At 36.8% G+C, this 18,533-nt stretch overlaps 2 protein-coding genes across 3 annotated transcripts in view; both read left to right on the top strand.

Annotated features, from left to right (window-relative positions):
- Positions 1 to 5,179, top strand: part of KDELC1 (KDEL (Lys-Asp-Glu-Leu) containing 1) — a 17,846-nt gene extending 12,667 nt beyond the window's left edge. The window contains exons 8-10 of the mRNA XM_006879399.1: positions 553 to 642; positions 3,070 to 3,177; positions 5,162 to 5,179. Of these exons, the coding sequence (XP_006879461.1) occupies positions 553 to 642; positions 3,070 to 3,177; positions 5,162 to 5,179 (216 nt within the window). The remainder of the gene's footprint in view (positions 1 to 552; positions 643 to 3,069; positions 3,178 to 5,161) is intronic.
- A 3,713-nt stretch (positions 5,180 to 8,892) lies between these two features.
- On the top strand, positions 8,893 to 17,270 carry TEX30 (testis expressed 30). 2 transcript variants are annotated; one of them, XM_006879397.1, is made up of 6 exons: positions 8,893 to 9,002; positions 13,311 to 13,385; positions 13,840 to 14,070; positions 15,404 to 15,455; positions 15,950 to 16,155; positions 16,805 to 17,270. In XM_006879397.1, exons 2-6 carry the CDS (start codon positions 13,371 to 13,373, stop codon positions 16,976 to 16,978), a joined length of 678 nt encoding a protein of 225 aa, XP_006879459.1. In that variant the 5' UTR covers positions 8,893 to 9,002; positions 13,311 to 13,370; the 3' UTR covers positions 16,979 to 17,270. The 2 variants fall into 2 exon arrangements, with proteins under 2 accessions (XP_006879459.1, XP_006879460.1); XM_006879398.1 differs by lacking the exons at positions 8,893 to 9,002; positions 15,950 to 16,155 and having other exon boundaries at positions 13,371 to 13,385; positions 16,805 to 16,845.
- Positions 17,271 to 18,533: the final 1,263 nt, after the last annotated feature.

Below are 18,533 nucleotides of genomic sequence, written 5' to 3'. Positions count from 1 at the left end.
GTAAATAGACGTATTACATTGTAATAATACTACATTTACTCTGAGGATCATTTTTCATATATTAGGTCCTAGTCTAGCTACCATAAAAAATTACTACAAAGTGGGTAGATTAAAATGATGGAGGTTTATTCTCTCAAAATTCTGAGTACTAGAATTCCAGATTTAGGATGTCATGAAGGTAATGTTCTCTCTGAAGACTCTAGGGCAAGATCCTTCTTTATTTTCTTCCTCTTCTGGTAGCCCTAATCATTCTTCCATTTATAGCAGCCTGATTCTAGTCTCTGTCTGGCTGGTCATGACATTTTTTCCTGTGTGTCTTTTCTCTTCTTTTAATGAAGACCAAAGTCATTGGACCAGACTTTTTCTTCTCACTGCCACTCCAGTACAACATCCTGTTAACCAATTACTTCCATAAGACTGTTTTCAAATACGGTCCCATCCTTGAATAGTGGAGGTTAGGACTTCAACGTAGGTTTTTGTAGGTTACAATTCAATCCAAGTCTACATGGGAAAAATTATGCTTCATTAAAAAGATTTTCTTTTTTCCTATAGGCAAAGAAGATAGCTAAAGCTGGACAAGAATTTGCAAGAAATAACCTCATGGGTGATGACATATTTTGTTACTACTTCAAACTTTTCCAGGTAAGTATTTCCCAAGAATATAAACTTGTTGTATGTCCTTACAAGTACTTAGGAGCAAATAATGTGTAAGTTAATTTCTAAGACTATATTAATATATCTATGAATGAAAGATGTAAATATTAAATAGTAATTAAAAATATTATAAAGCAAAAATTAAATAATGGAGGATACCATTACATCAAATAAAATATAATATTAAACTACATGATATATAAGTGCTTTGATGATGCTGCTAACAAAGGCAAAGTATACTAGAAAGATATTTACTTGTGTTTAATTAACTATGCAAAGGCATTTAACTGTGTGGATAATAAGTATGGGAATTCCAGAACACTTAATTGTGTACATGCAAAGCCAACAAACCTTCATTCAGACAGAACAAGGGGCATACTGCATGATTTAAAATCGGGAAAGATGTGTCAGGGCTATATTTTTTCTTCATATTAATATTCAGTATGTATATTCACCAAATTCAGAAAGCTCAATGATATGAAGAATAAGTTACAGGATAGCATGAAGACTTGAGGTACTTACTGATGATGCTTAAAGACTATAGCCTTCAGACGGTGTGAAACACAATGTATACAAACTTTGTAAGCATGCCAGTATAAAATAAAAAAAATTTTAAAACTTTAAAAAATTACTATAGCCATCATTGTGAATTACACTTCAATATAAAGGAAACAAAATCTTCACAAATGGACCAATAAGTAACATTATGATAGACAGAGAAAAGATTGAAGTTATCAAGAATTGCTTCTGCTTGCATCCACCTTCTTCACCCACAGAAGCAGTAGTCAAGAAATCAGATTATGTATTGCATTGGGAAAATCTACTGTAAAAGATCTCTTTAAAGGACTAAAGAGGAAAGATATCACTTTGAAATACTAAGCTGTGATCCACGTATTGGAAATAATACCAACCATACCATTTTCAGTCTTGTATGATATGAAAGTTGGGGTGTGAACAAGGAAGACCAGAGGAAATGAATGCCTTTGAGTCATGGTTTTGGTGAAAAATATTGAGTATACCATGAACTTCCAAAAGACCATTCAGATCTGTCTTCCTCAAAGTGCAGCCTGACTGCTCCTTAAAAGCAAGAATGGTGAAATTTCGCCTCACATAATTTAGGCATGTTATAAGGATGGCCACCCCATGGAGAAGGACATCATAACTGATAGAGCATCAGTGAAAAAGAAAACAGCCTTCAACAAAATGGACTGGACTGGACAGTTGCTGCAACAATTGCCTCAACTAAAACAAAGATTGTAAAGATGGTGCAGGGCCAGGTAGGGTTTCTTTCTATTTTCAAGGAAGTTGGAAATAAAAGGTCAGAGGTTCAAATTCACCAGCCATACTGTGGGAGAAAGATGTGGCAGTTTGCTTCTATAAAGATTTATCACCGTGGAATTATATGGGCAGTTCTGCTCTGTCCTTTGGAATCAGAATTTACTTAACAACTATGGATGATGGTGTTTGTGTATGGTTTTGAAACTGACAATAATGATGAGTTACAGTTTGAGTTTTAACTCTGTAGAGATAGCAAACAAAGCATGTTTCACAACTTTAAGGCATTTTAAAATAGAATTTAATAGTAAAAAATATTATTAATAAGAGCACCAGATCTAGATAAAAATATTTTTAACTCAGAATTACAAATATTGAAATTATACCACAAGCTTTACTATAGGATAAAGTTGGTTTATTATCTACATTGGACTCTCTATTTTCTAACACTTCCTAAAAAGATGATAAAGGATCAATGATTAAAATCCACCAACCGCTTCCCTAGAACAAAATGAAGCTCTCACTGTTTCCAGCAATGCAAGGTCACCATAGGTTGGAATCATTTCAGTGGCAGTGAGAATGTTTTTTATCTATTAGGTAAGAGATGATAAGGAGGTGGAAACTGAGCCATGTAAATTGAAAGAACTTGGAGGAATTTCTAAGTTTCCAAAGTATAATGCTTTTTTATTATACTAATATATAATTGAACGTAAATATATAGCAGAGTCTAACACAAGGTAATCTCATAATAAATGAAAAAGGTGATTGATGCTTATGAAATCATTGTTGAAGGGTAAGTAGAAATTATCTCTGTCCTTAGGGCTTGCTAAGATTCTCAGTATTATAGGGAAATTTAGGAAGCTGTGTGCAGAGGTATATTCATTGCAAGGGAAAGGTAGTAAAAGCCATATGAGTCATATAAATTCAGGAAGGAATTTCTATTTCAGCTACAAATAGCAGTCAGTTTTTAAAAGCAAGTTGCCTCTTAGAAGCTCTATATTTAAAAGAGTGGAGGATTTTACATATCACAGACTTGACATATGTAAGTTAACTGGAACATATGCTAAGAAATTTCAGTCTATCTAATATGGTATATGCATAAGGCTTTGTATAAGGAATGCTCTGCTATTGCTTACACAGGAGTATGCCAGTTTACAAGTGACTGAGCCCCAAATCCGAGAGGGTATGAAGAGGGTAGAACCACAAACCGAGGATGACCTCTTTCCTTGTACTTGCCATAGAGAAAAGGTAACCAGATTTGACCTTCTGGTCAGTGTCCAAGTAAGGACACTGATATGATATATGATATGATATTCTCTTAGGAAGAAATGTTTATTCCTTGGCCCTCCAAGGAATTTAGTCTACCAGAGAGGCAGGTGTAATAGAGAATAACAAGGGAAAAGAAATGTTGCTGAAAAGCAGCTAATTGAGAAAACATAGTACTTTCCTGGCAAAATTAAAGCTTTTTTAAATGTGAGAATTTAGATTACATAACCTATGATCATATATATCATCTGTTATCCTTACCACTCTGAGGTTGGCTTTGTAAATTTCATTATCCCAATTTAAAAATATGATCAATGTAACTGTGATTGTTCGTTTTATCAGATTATTGTTTTCAGAGCAATCTCTGATGCTCTCATACATTATAGTTTAATTTATAAAGATAGATTCACAAATGTACTTGTACACACTAAAAGAACCTCAGAGATCATCTAGTAAATGCCTTTATTTTAAGAATTTAGCTTAAAATTACCTCATTGGATTATAGAAAACAGGAACTAAAAACAAGTTGTTGTCATCAGTTTGTATGGTTGTGTTTATTGTAGTTCTTTGAAGGAACATATATTTCATACTTCATTTTTTGTATGGAAAGATAGAGAGCCTTGATAACACTGTAAAGCACTTCACTATTTACCAAAATGTCAATGCCAGGCACTCTGAAGGAGAAAACTGTGATAGCCTGCCTTTATAAAAATTTACAGCTTTGAAAATCCTTTGAAATAGTTCTACTCTGTCCTAAAGGGCTGCTGAGTCAGAATTAACTCGGTGTCAGTGGATGTGATATTGAAGAATGTGTGTGTACATATACTTGAGATACATTTGTATATACTTGAGACACACAGAGATATATATATATATATATAATGTGTATATATATGTGTATATCTATGTGTATATATGTATATGGGGAGAAAAAGAGCGATCTGGCTGGACATTATTTTAAACAACATTATGTTTCTAAATGGACAAACACAAAACTATGGTATTGTAACCAAAGACGAAAAGCCTAATTTGACCTCTGATGGGGGCTGGAAGTCACCACTAACCCCAGTGCTGTATACAGCCAACTAGTATGCACTAATAATTATTAAATATTCCAGAATTTGACACGAGTTAAATTTTGGAAGCTTGGCTCAGCCTAGTGATAATATTCACTCCATGACTATGAGCAGAACTACCAATTAAGATGGGAAATCTGTATGAATGTGTTTGGAAAGCTGGTTTCCTACTGACTAGTGAGCCCTTAAAAATGGTACATCACTGCTCACCGTTATAAATACTACAAGGCCATAAAACCAGTTAAAGCCCGCATCAGAGCAAGAATTAACAAAATTTAAAGGTACTCCTTCTCCAACGTAGTTATTTGATATTAGGATATCTGAATTGGTTCCAAGGAAATGACACAAATTCCATTCTTGACCTTTTTTTTTTCATCTTTGTGTAAGTGATTTTTAGATGACAAATCAAAGAATGTACTGCTGATAGTAAAAGTTAGGGATCAGATCATAGTTTTGTTATATTGTCTACTCTAGCCTTTCATTGCTCTACTTAGAACATAAACCTCCTTATAATACATATAAGCCCTTAGATGTTTCAGTTTCCCATTAGCCACATGAAACAGAATATAATTTTACCCTTTGATGGTTTCAATCCTTTAGAAATAGTCCTAAATGGTAAATGCCTCTAGTGTCTTGGATGTTTTCCTTAAGACCCTCTGTGAGATGGATTGATTCGGTGACTGGGGTAATCGGGATGGGTGTGTCAGAGGCGGTGCGGTTGGCGCAGGATAGAGCAGGGTTTAGGGCTGTTGTGCATAGGGTCGCTATGAGTCGGAAACGACTCGACGGCACATAACAACAACAACAACAATAGAGAAGAATAATTAACAGGTAACTGTAGTAGCAATATAATAATTTATGACCCTGAATGTTTTGCTTCTTAATTGCAGACCAAAGATGAACTCTAATATGGAAAATATCTTCCATTCAAATCATGGTGCTCTGAAGACTCTTCTTAATGGAAAAGAAGAAAATTATTTTAAGATATTAATTTCATAACAATATAAAACCTAATTCAGATTTTGAAAATATGTATTTCATTATGCAGTATTCTCACACATTTACAATTTTATAATAAAATCATCTTTATTTTAAGGTTGTGTTTTGCTAATTATTAGCCATGTGTGGAACCAGAGCTAGTTGCTGTTGATTACAAATCAGATGGATCCTATAGGACAGAGATCTTCCCCATAGGGTATCCACACTGTAAATCTTTATGGAAGCAGATTGCCATATCTTCTCCCATGGAACAACTGGTAGGTTTAAACTGCCCACTTTTAGGTTGGCAGCCAATGGCTTATCCGCAGCATTGAATTGATGAATGACAACACTCCATAAAGTTTCCATGACTTATACATTTTAGTGGAAGTAGACTGCTTTATCTTTCTCCTTGAGAGGATCTGGTGGGTTCAAACTACCATCTTTTTGGTTAGCAGTTCCATACATAACCAAGTCTGTCAACAATTTGGACTTGAGAACATTGAAAAGAGGCAAAACCTGAGTCCTTAATGGTGTGGGCAGAACCTCATGCTCAGATAACCTCCCTAGACTTGGTTTACATGATAGCAATATACCCTGTTTCCTTTGTTTTTCTCAGCTGCCACTAAATCAACTTAGGTCAAATAGAACAAAGTGTTCCCCAGTCCTCTTCGTGATTGTTTAAATAACTGTTATTTTTTGATACTTCTTCATAGCCAAATCTGATTCTAACTAAATACATCACATAAGGTCTTTTCATAATCTGGCTCTGCCTACATCTTGACTCGTGTCCATCTCTCACTTTTTCCTGTAGTCCAGCAAAACACATTTTACACTTCTTTAAAATACTGTGTTTTCTCACCTGTCTTGTCTGTACTTTCATTTTGGTCTGGAAAGCCATCTCCCGGTCCCCATATTGCTTAGACATCTTTTGATGTTCATTTCATTCATTACCTCTTCTCAGTTTCTCTTGCTGCAGACTTGCCTTATTGTATCTGTCATGGTATATGGTAAGTATAGATTTGATTGTCTTACCTACCTACTTTAACAGATGTTATGTGACTATAGGAAGCATGTTTTTCTTTCATGCAGTCTTTGTTATTGTTACTAAGTGTCCTCAAGTCAAGTACAAATCATAAGCGACCCTGTGATCTGAAGCCTGTTCCTATAACTGTTGCAATGTATGTAGTTCTAAAGTCAAATCTGTGCCCAGAACTAGTTAGGACTCAATAAATATTAGTTAAATGAAGGAGCTCTGGTACATAGTGTGTTATATGTTGGGCTGCACCACTTGGCCAACTGACTGGAAGAGGTCAATATTTGTTCCTATCCCAAAGAAGGGCGACCCAACTGAGTGTGGAAACTACAGAACAATACTGATTTCACATGCAAGCAAGATTCTACTGAAGATTATCCAAAAACGACTGGAACAGTACATCAGCAGAGAACTGCCAGAAGTCCAGGCTGGGTTTAGAAGGGGTCGTGATACTAGGGATATTGTAGCTGATGTTAGATGGATCTTAGCTGAAAGCAGAGAATACCAGAAGAATGTCTATCTGTGTTTCATTGATTATGCAAAGGTATTTGACTGCGTGGATCATAACAAACTGTGGCTGACTCTGAGAAGAATGGGAATCCCAGAACATTTAATAGTGCTAATGCGAAACCTATACTTGGATCAAGAGGCAGTCGTCAAAACAGAACAGGGCAACACTGCATGGTTCAAAATTGGGAAGAGTGTACGTCAGGGATGTGTCCTGTCTCCATACCTTTTCAACCTGTATGCAGAGCAGATTATCCGAGAGGCGGGGCTCTATGAGGAGAGGTGTGGCGTTAGAATTGGTGGATGATCTATCAACAATCTGCGTTATGCAGATGACACAACCTTGCTCACTGAAACTGAGGAGGACCTCATGCACTTGCTGCAGAGGGTCAAGGACTGCAGCCTTCAATATGGACTGAGGTTCAATGTCAAGAAGACAAAAATTCTCACCACTGGACCAATCGGTAGCATCAGGATGGATGGTGAAGAGATTGAGATTGTTCACAGCTTCAGTTTGCTCGGCTCCACGGTCAACACTCTTGGTACCAGTAGCCAGGAAATAAAAAAACGTATGGCAATGGGAAAGTCTGCAGTTAGGGACCTCTCCAAAATACTCAAGAGCAACAGTGTCTCTCTGGAGACTAAGGTCCGCCTGATACAGGCCATGGTTTTTGCAATCACTTGTTATGCATCAGAGAGTTGGACAATGACTAGGGAGGATAGGAGAATTGACGCCTTTGAGCTGTGGTGCAGGAGAAGAGTATTGAATGTACCATGGACTGCCAAGAAAACAAACAGATTCATCATAGGATTAAACCAGGCTGCTCCTTGGAGGCAAGGATTCTGGGGCTTCGTCTGACATACTTTGGACATGTTGCCAGGAGGGACGGGCCTTGGAGAGGGACATCATGCTTGGTAGGGTGGAGGGACAGCGCAGGAGGGGAAGACCCTCTATGAGGTGGATTGATTCAGTGACTGGGGTAATCGGGATGGGTGTGTCAGAGGCAATGCGATTGGCACAGGATAGAGCACGGTTTAGGGCTGTTGTACATAGGGTCGCTATGAGTCGCAAACGACTCTCCGGCACATAACAACAACAACAGCAGCCTAAGTCGTTCAAATACATGAACTATTCCATGGTAGAAAAGGAGACAGTCAGCTCCTGTTAAAATTGACAGCCTTAGAAGGTCACCATAAAGTTTAATGGATCAGATAAGAATGGGCTGAATTTGGTTTGAGGAAGAACTAAACTAGAAAATTACATATTCATGGACAGGCAAAATCAATATTATATAATGATGTAAATTCCCTTCTAATAAGATTTCCAGGTTAAATATAATGTCCCCCAAAAGATAACACTCTTGTGGAGCTTCACAAATTTTTCTAAGAAAAAATTAATCTTGAAGAAGGATGACTTAGAAGGACTGACCCCTCTGTATATATAAGAAGACCTTTTTTACAGTATTTATTACTACCAAATATTCGTGCAGAGGTCAAAAAAGAAAAGACAAAAAGAACGATACCAAAATAATGATGGATAAGCCGACAAAAGCAAACATTGCAAATAGCATAGCGGCTATCTCCATGCATTTGTAATATAAACATCAGCGACTGAAGTAGCCAAGTTATTGTCTACGCTTCATGGATCTGATAAAGCATTCGGTGTTCAAACAAAAGATTGTTTTAAGTGTTTGGAGAACGTGTATCTAATTGTACACCCCCTTCTCTTTTCACTCTGAGAATGATGTCCATTCATCACGAGGGCACTCCCACAAAAGGCCCAAGTATTCCTTGGACTACGGTGACGTGTTCCCAAAGTAGGGATTCTCTAATGAGCATTGCCTTTTGTGATAATAAATGAAAGTTAAGTGTTGACAGGAGTCCATAATGTATCCCTGCCATTCAAGTAAGTACTCATAAGAGGAGGCTCATCCTAGTTCCCTTTTCTAGGGAACGGAGAACAAATAGTCTCACCGGAATTGGCGGGAATTCTGGCGCGCCGAAAAGAGGCGGGTTCCAAGACTTCCATTCCCGGCATGTCCCGCGGCCCGGTTAGCGCGCCCGGGGGGCGGAGCCCTGACGCGCGTGCGCCGTGGGGGGACGCGCTGGCGGGTGCGGCGAGGCGGTCGCTTCGAGCTTGCTAGTTTGCTCCCAGAAGGGAGTGAGGGCGGTTGGGTGCAGCCGGGCACTTTTTTTTTTTCCTTTCCCTGGTAAGTGCCGCAGTGACGGTGGAGGAAGCTCGCTTGGGAAATGGCTTCCTGAGGTAGTGGTGGTGCGCCTGCCGGCCCCGCCTCGGGGCGTTTCAGGCTCACGTTTCTCGCCCCTCGGGGGCTGTTGGTCCGGTTCCCTGAGGCGTTCCGTGTAAGTTTGGTGCCTGTGGGCTTTGCGAATTAGGAGGGCGGGGTGTGGGAGGAGTTTTGGACTGGAGAGCTCGGCAGGTTCAGCGCTGATCACCATGTTCAGTGTAGCCCTCTGTTAGTGGTCGCAGTCTCCTAGATTTCGGAGGTTCGCTCTCGGGCCCCTCTGGAACGACCTGCAGCCCAGCTCCATCGCTCAGCGTTTAACTCATGGACGGAAGAGTGGATAAATAGGATTCGTAAGTGACATTTCACCCCAAACTTGTGTGAGACAGCATTTTGATATTTGCCTTTTATTGATGGTTGTTTACCCGACCAGATCATAGACTCCCTGGAAAAGGGGAATTCAATCTGTTTGCCCCGTAGCGTCCAGCGCCCTCATGTAAGTGTAGGATGTGTATGATACACAAACATGTTTGAACGTTGAAATGGAATTTTTATTCTTTAGCTTGGCATTTACTCTGCTCAGAGCCTGAGAAGTAGTAAAAATAATGCGCACAGGGTGTGGGCATTGTACCAAGTGCAGTGCATGTGTTACTTCCTTCTCACAGTATCTCTATCTTGGTAATGTTTATTTGCCGCTAAAGACCTTGGGGCTGAGCCAGGTTTGCCTAAAAGTCAGAGATTATAACCCGGATTGTGTAGACCAGATTGTTTTTGAGATCAGATAATAAAACCATTTGGGTGTTTGCGAAGTCGTCCAGAACGTGTGGAAGAAACCACTTTGGAAGAAGCAGATGGTCATCGTGAAGTCTAGATTGGGGGTAGGGAGGGGGGGAGTGGTGGTCAATACTTGTGTTGTTAAGGAGAAATAGAAGGAGGATTGCAGGCTCAAATAATGGATGCATCGCATTTTCCTCCTTAAAAATCTCAACTACAGTTAATTACTGTAAAGTCATTTTTTTTAAAAAGGCATATGTCTATAAAGACAGAGTAAAGGGACAACCCTAAAATACTGGGCCCCAGAAAGCAAATGCCTTTTAATCTTAATCTAAAATCACCAGTGAGAAAGAATGCTGTGGAACCATTTTCTAGAAACGAGAGAATCTTCCTAATGCACAGATTCTAGCAGCACTAGACTCCTGTGGACTAGGAAGAAAGGTAGGAGTGCTGCTGAAAAAGTGTTAGGGGGCATTTGATAAAGGATAGCTAGCCGAAAAATTCTGTTTGAGAAACACTGAGATATCTAGATTCCATATCCCATTTCTTGGGTGCCACCCTTTCCCTTTGTTAGAAGTTGAAGTTTATTGTTTTGATAACGTAAGCCTTCTTGATTCTGTATCATGGTGACCTTCCATCTGGTCTTCATGATTATTACTCTTTAGCCTGTGAGACTGCCACTCTTTCTTCCACAGAGCAGCTGATAGAGTCCATCTGCTGTCTCATAGCTCTCTGCAACACCACAGCCTCTCAGGAAAGTAAGAACTGGGGAATGAACTACAGGCGCAGTTACTCGTGGGGCCCCTCAGCACAGCAGGTTGTGTTGGACTAACCAAAAAGTTGGTAGATCAAACCCACCTGATGCTGAATGGAAGATGGGTTCGATCTGAGGTACAGTCTACTCGATGGCAGTGAGTTGCAGGTTTAAGAAAACAGAGATTATACTTCTTTATCTGACTTCTTTCAACTCGCTTGGAAGTGTTTTCTAGCCAGACTACTACCATCTGGTCTCCAATAAGAGAATTGCTGTACTCACAAACCCAGTACTTTCTCTGTAATATGTTGTATAAAATCTGGGAACACTTTAGTTAGCAAACAATGAAAACTCAGAATTAGGTTCCTGCAAGTGTCTGGTCACAGGTTCATCAACTGATCAGAACAACTTTGAGGGTGTCGGTGTGTGAGTATGAAGGATGTGTAAAGACTTCACACAGTGAAGTTTTCTATTGATTCATTAATATTAAATTCATGTCCAGTAGTGCTGTACCTGATGCCTGAATGAAACTCAATACTTTCTTGGTAAGGCACATCACAGCCTTCTTAGACAGTTAGGAACACTGGTCAGAGCTGTGGTTGGAGGCCACTGTGAAAACCAAAATTGCCAACAAAACATGATGGGATACTGTGGAAGAATCTTAAGTTATAATGGTTGGAGGCCAACTTGAAAACCAAAATTGCCAACAAAACATGACTGGATACTGTGAAAGAACCTTAGGTTATAGAGCTGATCCAAGAGGGCAGAGCGTTTAGTCTTAGCTAGAATTATGTACATAAAGCAACTCATTTGCCACTCTACATGTTTTATATGATCTCAGAAACATCACAAGCATCAATTTGGGGATTATAAATAAATTAAGCAAGTAAGTACATTCACAAATACAGAATCTACACATAATGAAGATTATACATGAAATGATATATATATAATAGGTCGCTCCCAATGTTTGCTTCCAGTTACAGAGAGCTGCTCTGCACACAAAAAGATGACCTGTCTTTTCTGAAAAACCTCTGGAGGGTCAACTGTGGGTCAGTTCAGACTTGATAGCAAACAACAACCATTGTTGCTTCTGGGGATAGAAAAGTACTGAGTAGCTAAGGGAAAACTTGTAGTGAGGAAATTTTTCATTGTTAGCATTTTTGTTTTAAATGTTTATACTGTGTGCCCTGATGACTTGTTGGATAAAAAGTTGTACTGCCAACCCAAAGACACATAGTTTCAGTCCATCCGCTGCTCTGAAGAAGCAAGATAGGACATCTTCCATGTGATTTACAGCCTCTGAAATACTCACTGGAGGGCCATCTCTTGAGTTGTTGCTTACTAGCATGTAACAACGGCAGCAACATGTATGTTAACTTTTCTAAAAGTGAATATTCCTTAAAAATAATTGTAAATTAATATACCCTTTGGCCCTCTTTTTATCTTTTACGGGATAATAGCATAATTGAATAAGGCTTAGTTTTCTAAAACAAAGTATGGAAATAATTGTATGAAACAGTGTGAATGAAGGAAAGTTTCAAACACAATGTACATCAATTTTGTGTGCAAATCAATAGAAAAAAACTGAACTTCTTTTAAAACAAGAATTTACCTTGTAACTATCCATGTTTGAGCTAAAGTAGGTATAATGCCATTCATTATAATGTTGTTATAGCAAAATATGCCAACTCACTCAGTGTTCGTTTTTACATGGTCAAATAAATCATGTATACCTCTTACAAGAAGCACACTGCAGCCATAAAATTTTCAAAACAAAACCAAAATTCATTGTGTACAGTTAGTTATGAGTCACTCTCAAGATTTCTGAGAGGAATGAAGGTTCTGAAAAATGTACTACTTGTTTATAAATATGAAAATAAATAGATTGTACTCCATATTCTTGGTAGCTTTTGAACCAAATCATTGTCAGCTTTGGAATCAAATGATTGTCATCCATTTACTAAGTTTTAATAAGGAAAAACACCAAGATGCATAGTATAGATCATGATAATTGATGATAAACTGAACCAAAACCACTGCTGTTGATTTCAATTTGATAGGAAAAGTCTATTTCCAAGGTTATACATTTTTATAAGAGGAGACTGCCCACCCTTCCACAGAATGATTTAAACTACCAGACTTTTGACTTGCAGCAAACATACTGTATACTTTGCCACCAGCACTTTAAAAAATATGGCTTATAGATAAAATAAATCATCATCAACAATAAGAACAAATCTTACTCAGGTTTCTGCTGTTTTACTGTATTACAGTACTAAATTTTCAGTGGCTTACAGGATTTTATGGTTCCTTGTTCTTCAGATCAGTTGTAGTTTAACCAATCTTGACGAGCTTGGGTTCATATATGTTCCCACTATTTTTCTTTCTGAGTCAACGTGAAAAAGCAAAGCAACCTGAGGTGTCCTTTTCTCATGGTAAAGAGTAAATGTTGAAGAGAACTGGTAAAAATTTGCCATCTCTGAAGTGGCCCATTGAAATGTCTACCTATATTCAATTGGTCAAAGTAAGTCTCAAAGATTTCCATGCCATGGTGTCACATTTGCTTTATCTAATATATAGCATCCATCAACTCCATCTCTATACCTGTAATCCAAGTATACATAAAGACAGTTTTTAGAGAATTAGTTCTAAATATGTTTCTTTCAGCTACCAACAGTGTTCATTCATAATTTTTGTTTCTTACCTATATCAACCCATTTTTCACCACAGAATCTTCTTTTCAGGGAGAAGTCCTTTGCTTCTCAGCTGTAATGCACTTTTAAGTTTGTTATTCAACAGTGAAAATGAGTCATACGGAGGTAATATTTTGCTATGTTCTCCCCCACTTTGTTTTTTGGATAACCATATGACTCCAGAGTAATTTTTTTTTATTTTTAATTTTAACTGTGGAAGTAATATGGTAATATTACACAGGATGAGGACTGTGGATAGCCTGAGTTTGACACTTAACCCAGTAGTTATGTAATCTTGAGCAAATTACTTAACATAAGTATTCATTTTCTCATCTGTAAAATGGAGTAAATAATAGTATGTTTTCCTCAAAGGATTATTCAAAGTCTAGATTAATTAATAGCAAACAGTTGTGCCTGGCATACATACAGTAAGCACTCCTTAAATAAGAGCTCTTATTAATACTGGTTGTTATTTAGAGGTTATAATTTAAATCATTAAGTTCATAGTGCAAACTAATTTGTGAGAATAGGCAAGGAAGTCATTATTGATCACTGACCCCTTTATTCTCTTGAATTCCAGGTTAAATTAAAAATACCTTTTGGAAATAAATTGCTAGATGCGGTTTGTTTGGTACCTAACAAGAGCTTAACATATGGAGTAATTCTTACACATGGAGCATCAGGAGATATGAATCTTCCTCATTTGATGTCACTGGCATCCCATCTTGCATCTCATGGGTTTTTTTGCTTGAGATTTACCTGTAAAGGCCTTAATATTGTGCATAGAATTAAGGCTTATAAATCAGTTTTGGTAAGAAAATTTACAGAATTATACTTAATAAATTTAAGTTGTATTTAGCAGTTTCTTAATTTAGTTTAAACATCCTTTCATAAGTATCTTTAGAAAGAAAGTCAACAGCACAAGAGGGCTGATTTATGGTCAGATCCCTTTTTTGGTATCAATTGATCCCTCTGGTATCAGTTAATTCTGTGATGATAACATGGTAACATCATAACTGTTACTTCCATGCTATTACCAGGTAAGCTATTTGTAATACAATTTTCTTAGTAGCATGATTATGATTTTAAAATATATTTCTGGCATTCTAGAATATTTTATCCACTGCATTATGCATGTACAAATATAGTACTGTTTTCTGAATATGTCAGATACATAGTTTGAAATTTATGGATAAAAGCTGGTTTCTTTTACTCTAAATTCTTTGAAGCTTGCTAAGTTTTTAGAGCTTTTACTAATTATTTTTACTAACTAGATGATACATAAGGAATCCTGGGGATACTGTAATTGTATATTTGACTATTAACCAAAAAGTAAGCAGTTTAAAACTCCAGATGGAACCACTGGAGAAAATACTTGGCAGTCCACTTTTGTGAAGACAGTTCTACTGTCATACCTGTTATGGCATACAACAAATATTTTACAAATTAGATATCAGTAACATTTAGTTGGAAACCTTTACTCAAATTCAGTTTATTCATATATACACACTCAAGTATTCATACTTTAAAAATAGTTTAATACTTGAATACTTTTATAAAGAAATGCTCCTCATATAATTGCTTATACAGCGTGGGAGAGGAATACCCCAGATGAGATGGATTAATACAGTAACTGGGACAATGAGATTTGGTGTTTCAGAATTAGTGACACTGGCTCAGGACAGGGAAGGGTTCACAGCTACTGTACATAGGGTCACTATACATCATAGGCAACTCAACAGCACATAACAACAGTAACATACTATGACAGGTTTGGAAGCAGGAGTGGTATTCACCTCCTAAAGAACATGCTTCCAGAAACTCAATGAACTTTGATAAATGTCTATAGTTGTAGAGGGGCTTCAGGCCTTTTGTTCATAGGGTCACTATGAGTTCTGCATGACTCAAAGACAACAGCAGCAACCCAGCATATGGCTTGATAGTAAAAGCATGATTATAAGAAGAAAGAGTTGCTCATTGTAGAAGAAATTAGGTAGTTGCAAGAGAGGCGGGATAGTGCACAGTGAGCAATGTTAAAATTTTGTAGGTATCTGCATAGGTTTTTATAAATTTCAGTGAGGATAAAAATTAATGTGTGGAAAAGCTTATGGAAGAAGAAATGATCTTTGTTGTTGATTTTCTAGAATTACCTAAGGACTTCAGGGGAATACAAACTTGCAGGTGTCTTTCTTGGAGGTAAGTTGGAATACTTAAGAACATTTTTAAAATTTACTTTTTTCTTTGTAGAAATGGATAATTTGAGAATTAAAACTAATTGTTAAGTGGAAGCTAATTTGAGGATTATTTTTTATTTTGGTAAATCACTTTCTCAGCATTGAAATATTTAGGCTTCATAAATATTTACTGAAACCTAGGAATTTTCCCTTTTATTTATAATTCTGATCACTTATTTTGCTGATTTTTTATAAGCCTCAACTGTTGAAGCATTGTTCTGAAAAGTAATAGCTACTGTTAATTTTATTTGGTTTTTGATCATTTTTTAGCTCTTCATGAGGTACTAGGTTTCGGTTGTGGATATTGTAACTTGTTAATTGCTACATTTTTAGACTACAGTTTTTACTGATTTATTAATCTGTAAAAATGATATGATGAACATGAAATGAAAGCTAACCACCCCTAATTTATGAGAATGTTTGTTTCAAATTCAATTTAAATTTAATTGATTTTAGGTCGTTCAATGGGTTCAAGAGCAGCTGCTTCTGTAATGTGTCATGTTGAGCCAGATGATGCTGATGATTTCGTTCGAGGTCTCATTTGTATTTCTTACCCGCTGCACCATCCAAAGCAACAGCATAAACTCAGGGATGAAGATCTCTTTCGTATAAAAGATCCTGTACTGTTTGTGTCAGGCTCAGCAGATGAAATGTGTGAAAAGGTGAATTACAATTTAGTTCATGTATGATGAAAGAGGTATCACAGGAGTAAAAGGTACTGCAAATAACATTAGGTTACTTGAATGCTAGTTTTGTACTTTTGTTACCCTTTTGAGAGAACTTCAAAATATAAGTATAATGACTACATTCACTTCCCAAGAGACTTGTTAATGACTAAATTCACTTCCCAAGAGAGTTGATAAATTTCAAACCGGAAAAATGTTTGAATCTTCTGATTTAGGAATTAGTTAGGTTTTCTATTTCAATATTCAGGCAAATAATTCAATTCATTGTAAAGTTGAATCTTGAGAAAGTGATTTATCACAAGTACTAGCTTGATGTTATAGAACATACATATTTACCAGAGCTGCTATTTTCCTTAAGGAAAATACTTTTTTTGAAGACTTTGTTTTTGTTCAAGTTTACTTAATAATTTTTTTATCATCAGTAATAGTATGTTCTGTGGAATTACTATGTGTGAGAGAAGTGAACCACTATTTCTGTGGACATTTCTTTGTGCCTAGAAACTTGTACCATAGATATAAGAAATAGTTGGTAAAATGAGTACTGCTGTAGGTAAAGGAGAGAGAATCTATTTTTATTAAACACCAGTAGAGCAATAGTCTAGTATCCTCTTCTTTTTCTCTTTAGAACTTGTTGGAGAAAGTGGCACAGAAAATGCAAGCTCCTAATAAAATCCACTGGATTGAGAAGGCAAATCATTCCATGGCAGTGAAAGGACGGTCAACAAATGACGTTTTCAAAGAAATAAATACCCAAATTCTGTTTTGGATCCAAGAAATCACTGAAATGGACAAGAAATAGTTGTCATTTGTTAAAAAGCCATATTGTTTTGAATCCAAAAAACAGTTGTTTTGATAAAGAATAGCTTAACTCTCAGCATTATGAGATCTCTTTCAGACTAACTTCATGTTCTTTAATGTTGCCCTTTTAAAGAAACGTTTCAATTGTAAAATTAATGTCTTTTAAAAATTTTCTTTTGAAAGCATTGTTATAGTTGTATAAAGATGTTGTACAAATATTGAAGGTGGTCTAAATATAATTTATTTTCATTAGTATAGTTGAGTTTTGAAAAATATTAAACTTTTAGATTTTGCTACATTGACTGTGATAGTTTTTGTTGTGTTTTATGTTTTTCCCCCCCTTGTATACTGTTGAGTCGGATTCAGCTGGCACAGGAGGAGATTGACCCTCCTCCAGCAGAGCATGTGGTGGATGCGAACTGTGCTATGTTGGCTTTATTTGTTGATATGAAATACCCTTATTTCATGGAACAATATGTTGAAGAAAGGAAAATATTTTAGTCTATCAATTTTATGTACTGTTTACATCTGTTCTAATCACAGAAAAGGAGATTTACAAGGATGTGTTCCTTAAACATTGTTTTTAGAAAAATAGAGCCATTTTTATCCCAGAAATGTTTGCTGAAAGCCTGTTAGTGGCCTTGTCTTCAAAAATTGGAGCAAATTGTAGGATGGCACAGTATTAGGAAAGGTTTCAGGTTTTGTGTAAGGGTTACTATGAGTCAGAGCTGACGCAAGGACACCCAAAAGCCTTAGGTTTCCAAACCAATACAGTGGTGTTTTTCAGTCAGGGACTTTTGTCTCCTTGGGGATAGTTGATGTTAGGAAATGTTTTTGGTTGTCGTGACTGTTGGGGAGATTGGTGCTATTGCCATATCAGAGGAAAAGATGCTGCCACTTATCTTACAATGTACAGCTCACCATAAAGAATTGTCCTGCTCAAAATGTTAATAGTGCTAAGATTGGAAAACTAGCCTATACAAAAAAAAACACAAAACACCTTTGACATTATCTTTAGATCTTTTCTCATTTTAGAGAAAGTATTATCTGTCATTCTATTCCAGCCATTATTTGCTTGCTTTAGTTGCCAAAACCTGGGTTTAACATCTCTATCTTGATTTGGTTTACACTACTGTCTCTCAACTCAGACTGTTAATCAGTTTTCTTCTATAGTAACCCAAAGTACAGCCAAACTTATTACCATCAAGTGAAACTCATAATATTTCTATAGGGCAAATTCATACTGCCCCACATGTTTCCAAGGTTGTAAAATTAATATTCTTGTTTTGTTGAAGGGGTGGCGTGACAGTATTTGCATTGCCAACATAAACCTGAGTGGTTTGAATCTACCAGCTTACCAGTTTTTCTGAGGGAGAAAGACGAGCATTTTCCTGTGCAATTTACTGCCTCTGAAAGCCCTCTGGAGGGTCAGATATGAGTCCGTTCCAACTTGACAGCAAAGAACAGTAGTGTTGTTAGGTGCTACTCAGTGGCAATATATTTTATTGTGATTTGAATGAAGGTTTATAAACCATACACTTCACACATTTTTTGCA

This window comes from Elephantulus edwardii, unplaced genomic scaffold (assembly GCF_000299155.1).
Source record: "Elephantulus edwardii isolate Elephantulus edwardi_28Jun2011 unplaced genomic scaffold, EleEdw1.0 scaffold00003, whole genome shotgun sequence".
NCBI classification, from domain to species: domain Eukaryota; kingdom Metazoa; phylum Chordata; class Mammalia; order Macroscelidea; family Macroscelididae; genus Elephantulus; species Elephantulus edwardii.
Note: the sequence above shows the minus strand (reverse complement) of the source record. Positions and strands in the feature narration are given on the sequence as shown.

What these genes read in the sequence shown, in the direction of transcription:
- TEX30 (XM_006879397.1), top strand. An exon ending in TGCAGGTGTCTTTCTTGGAG is followed by an intron (nt 15,456 to 15,949) that starts GTAAGTTGGAAT and finishes AATTGATTTTAG; the next exon opens with GTCGTTCAATGGGTTCAAGA. An exon ending in CAGATGAAATGTGTGAAAAG is followed by an intron (nt 16,156 to 16,804) that starts GTGAATTACAAT and finishes TTTTCTCTTTAG; the next exon opens with AACTTGTTGGAGAAAGTGGC.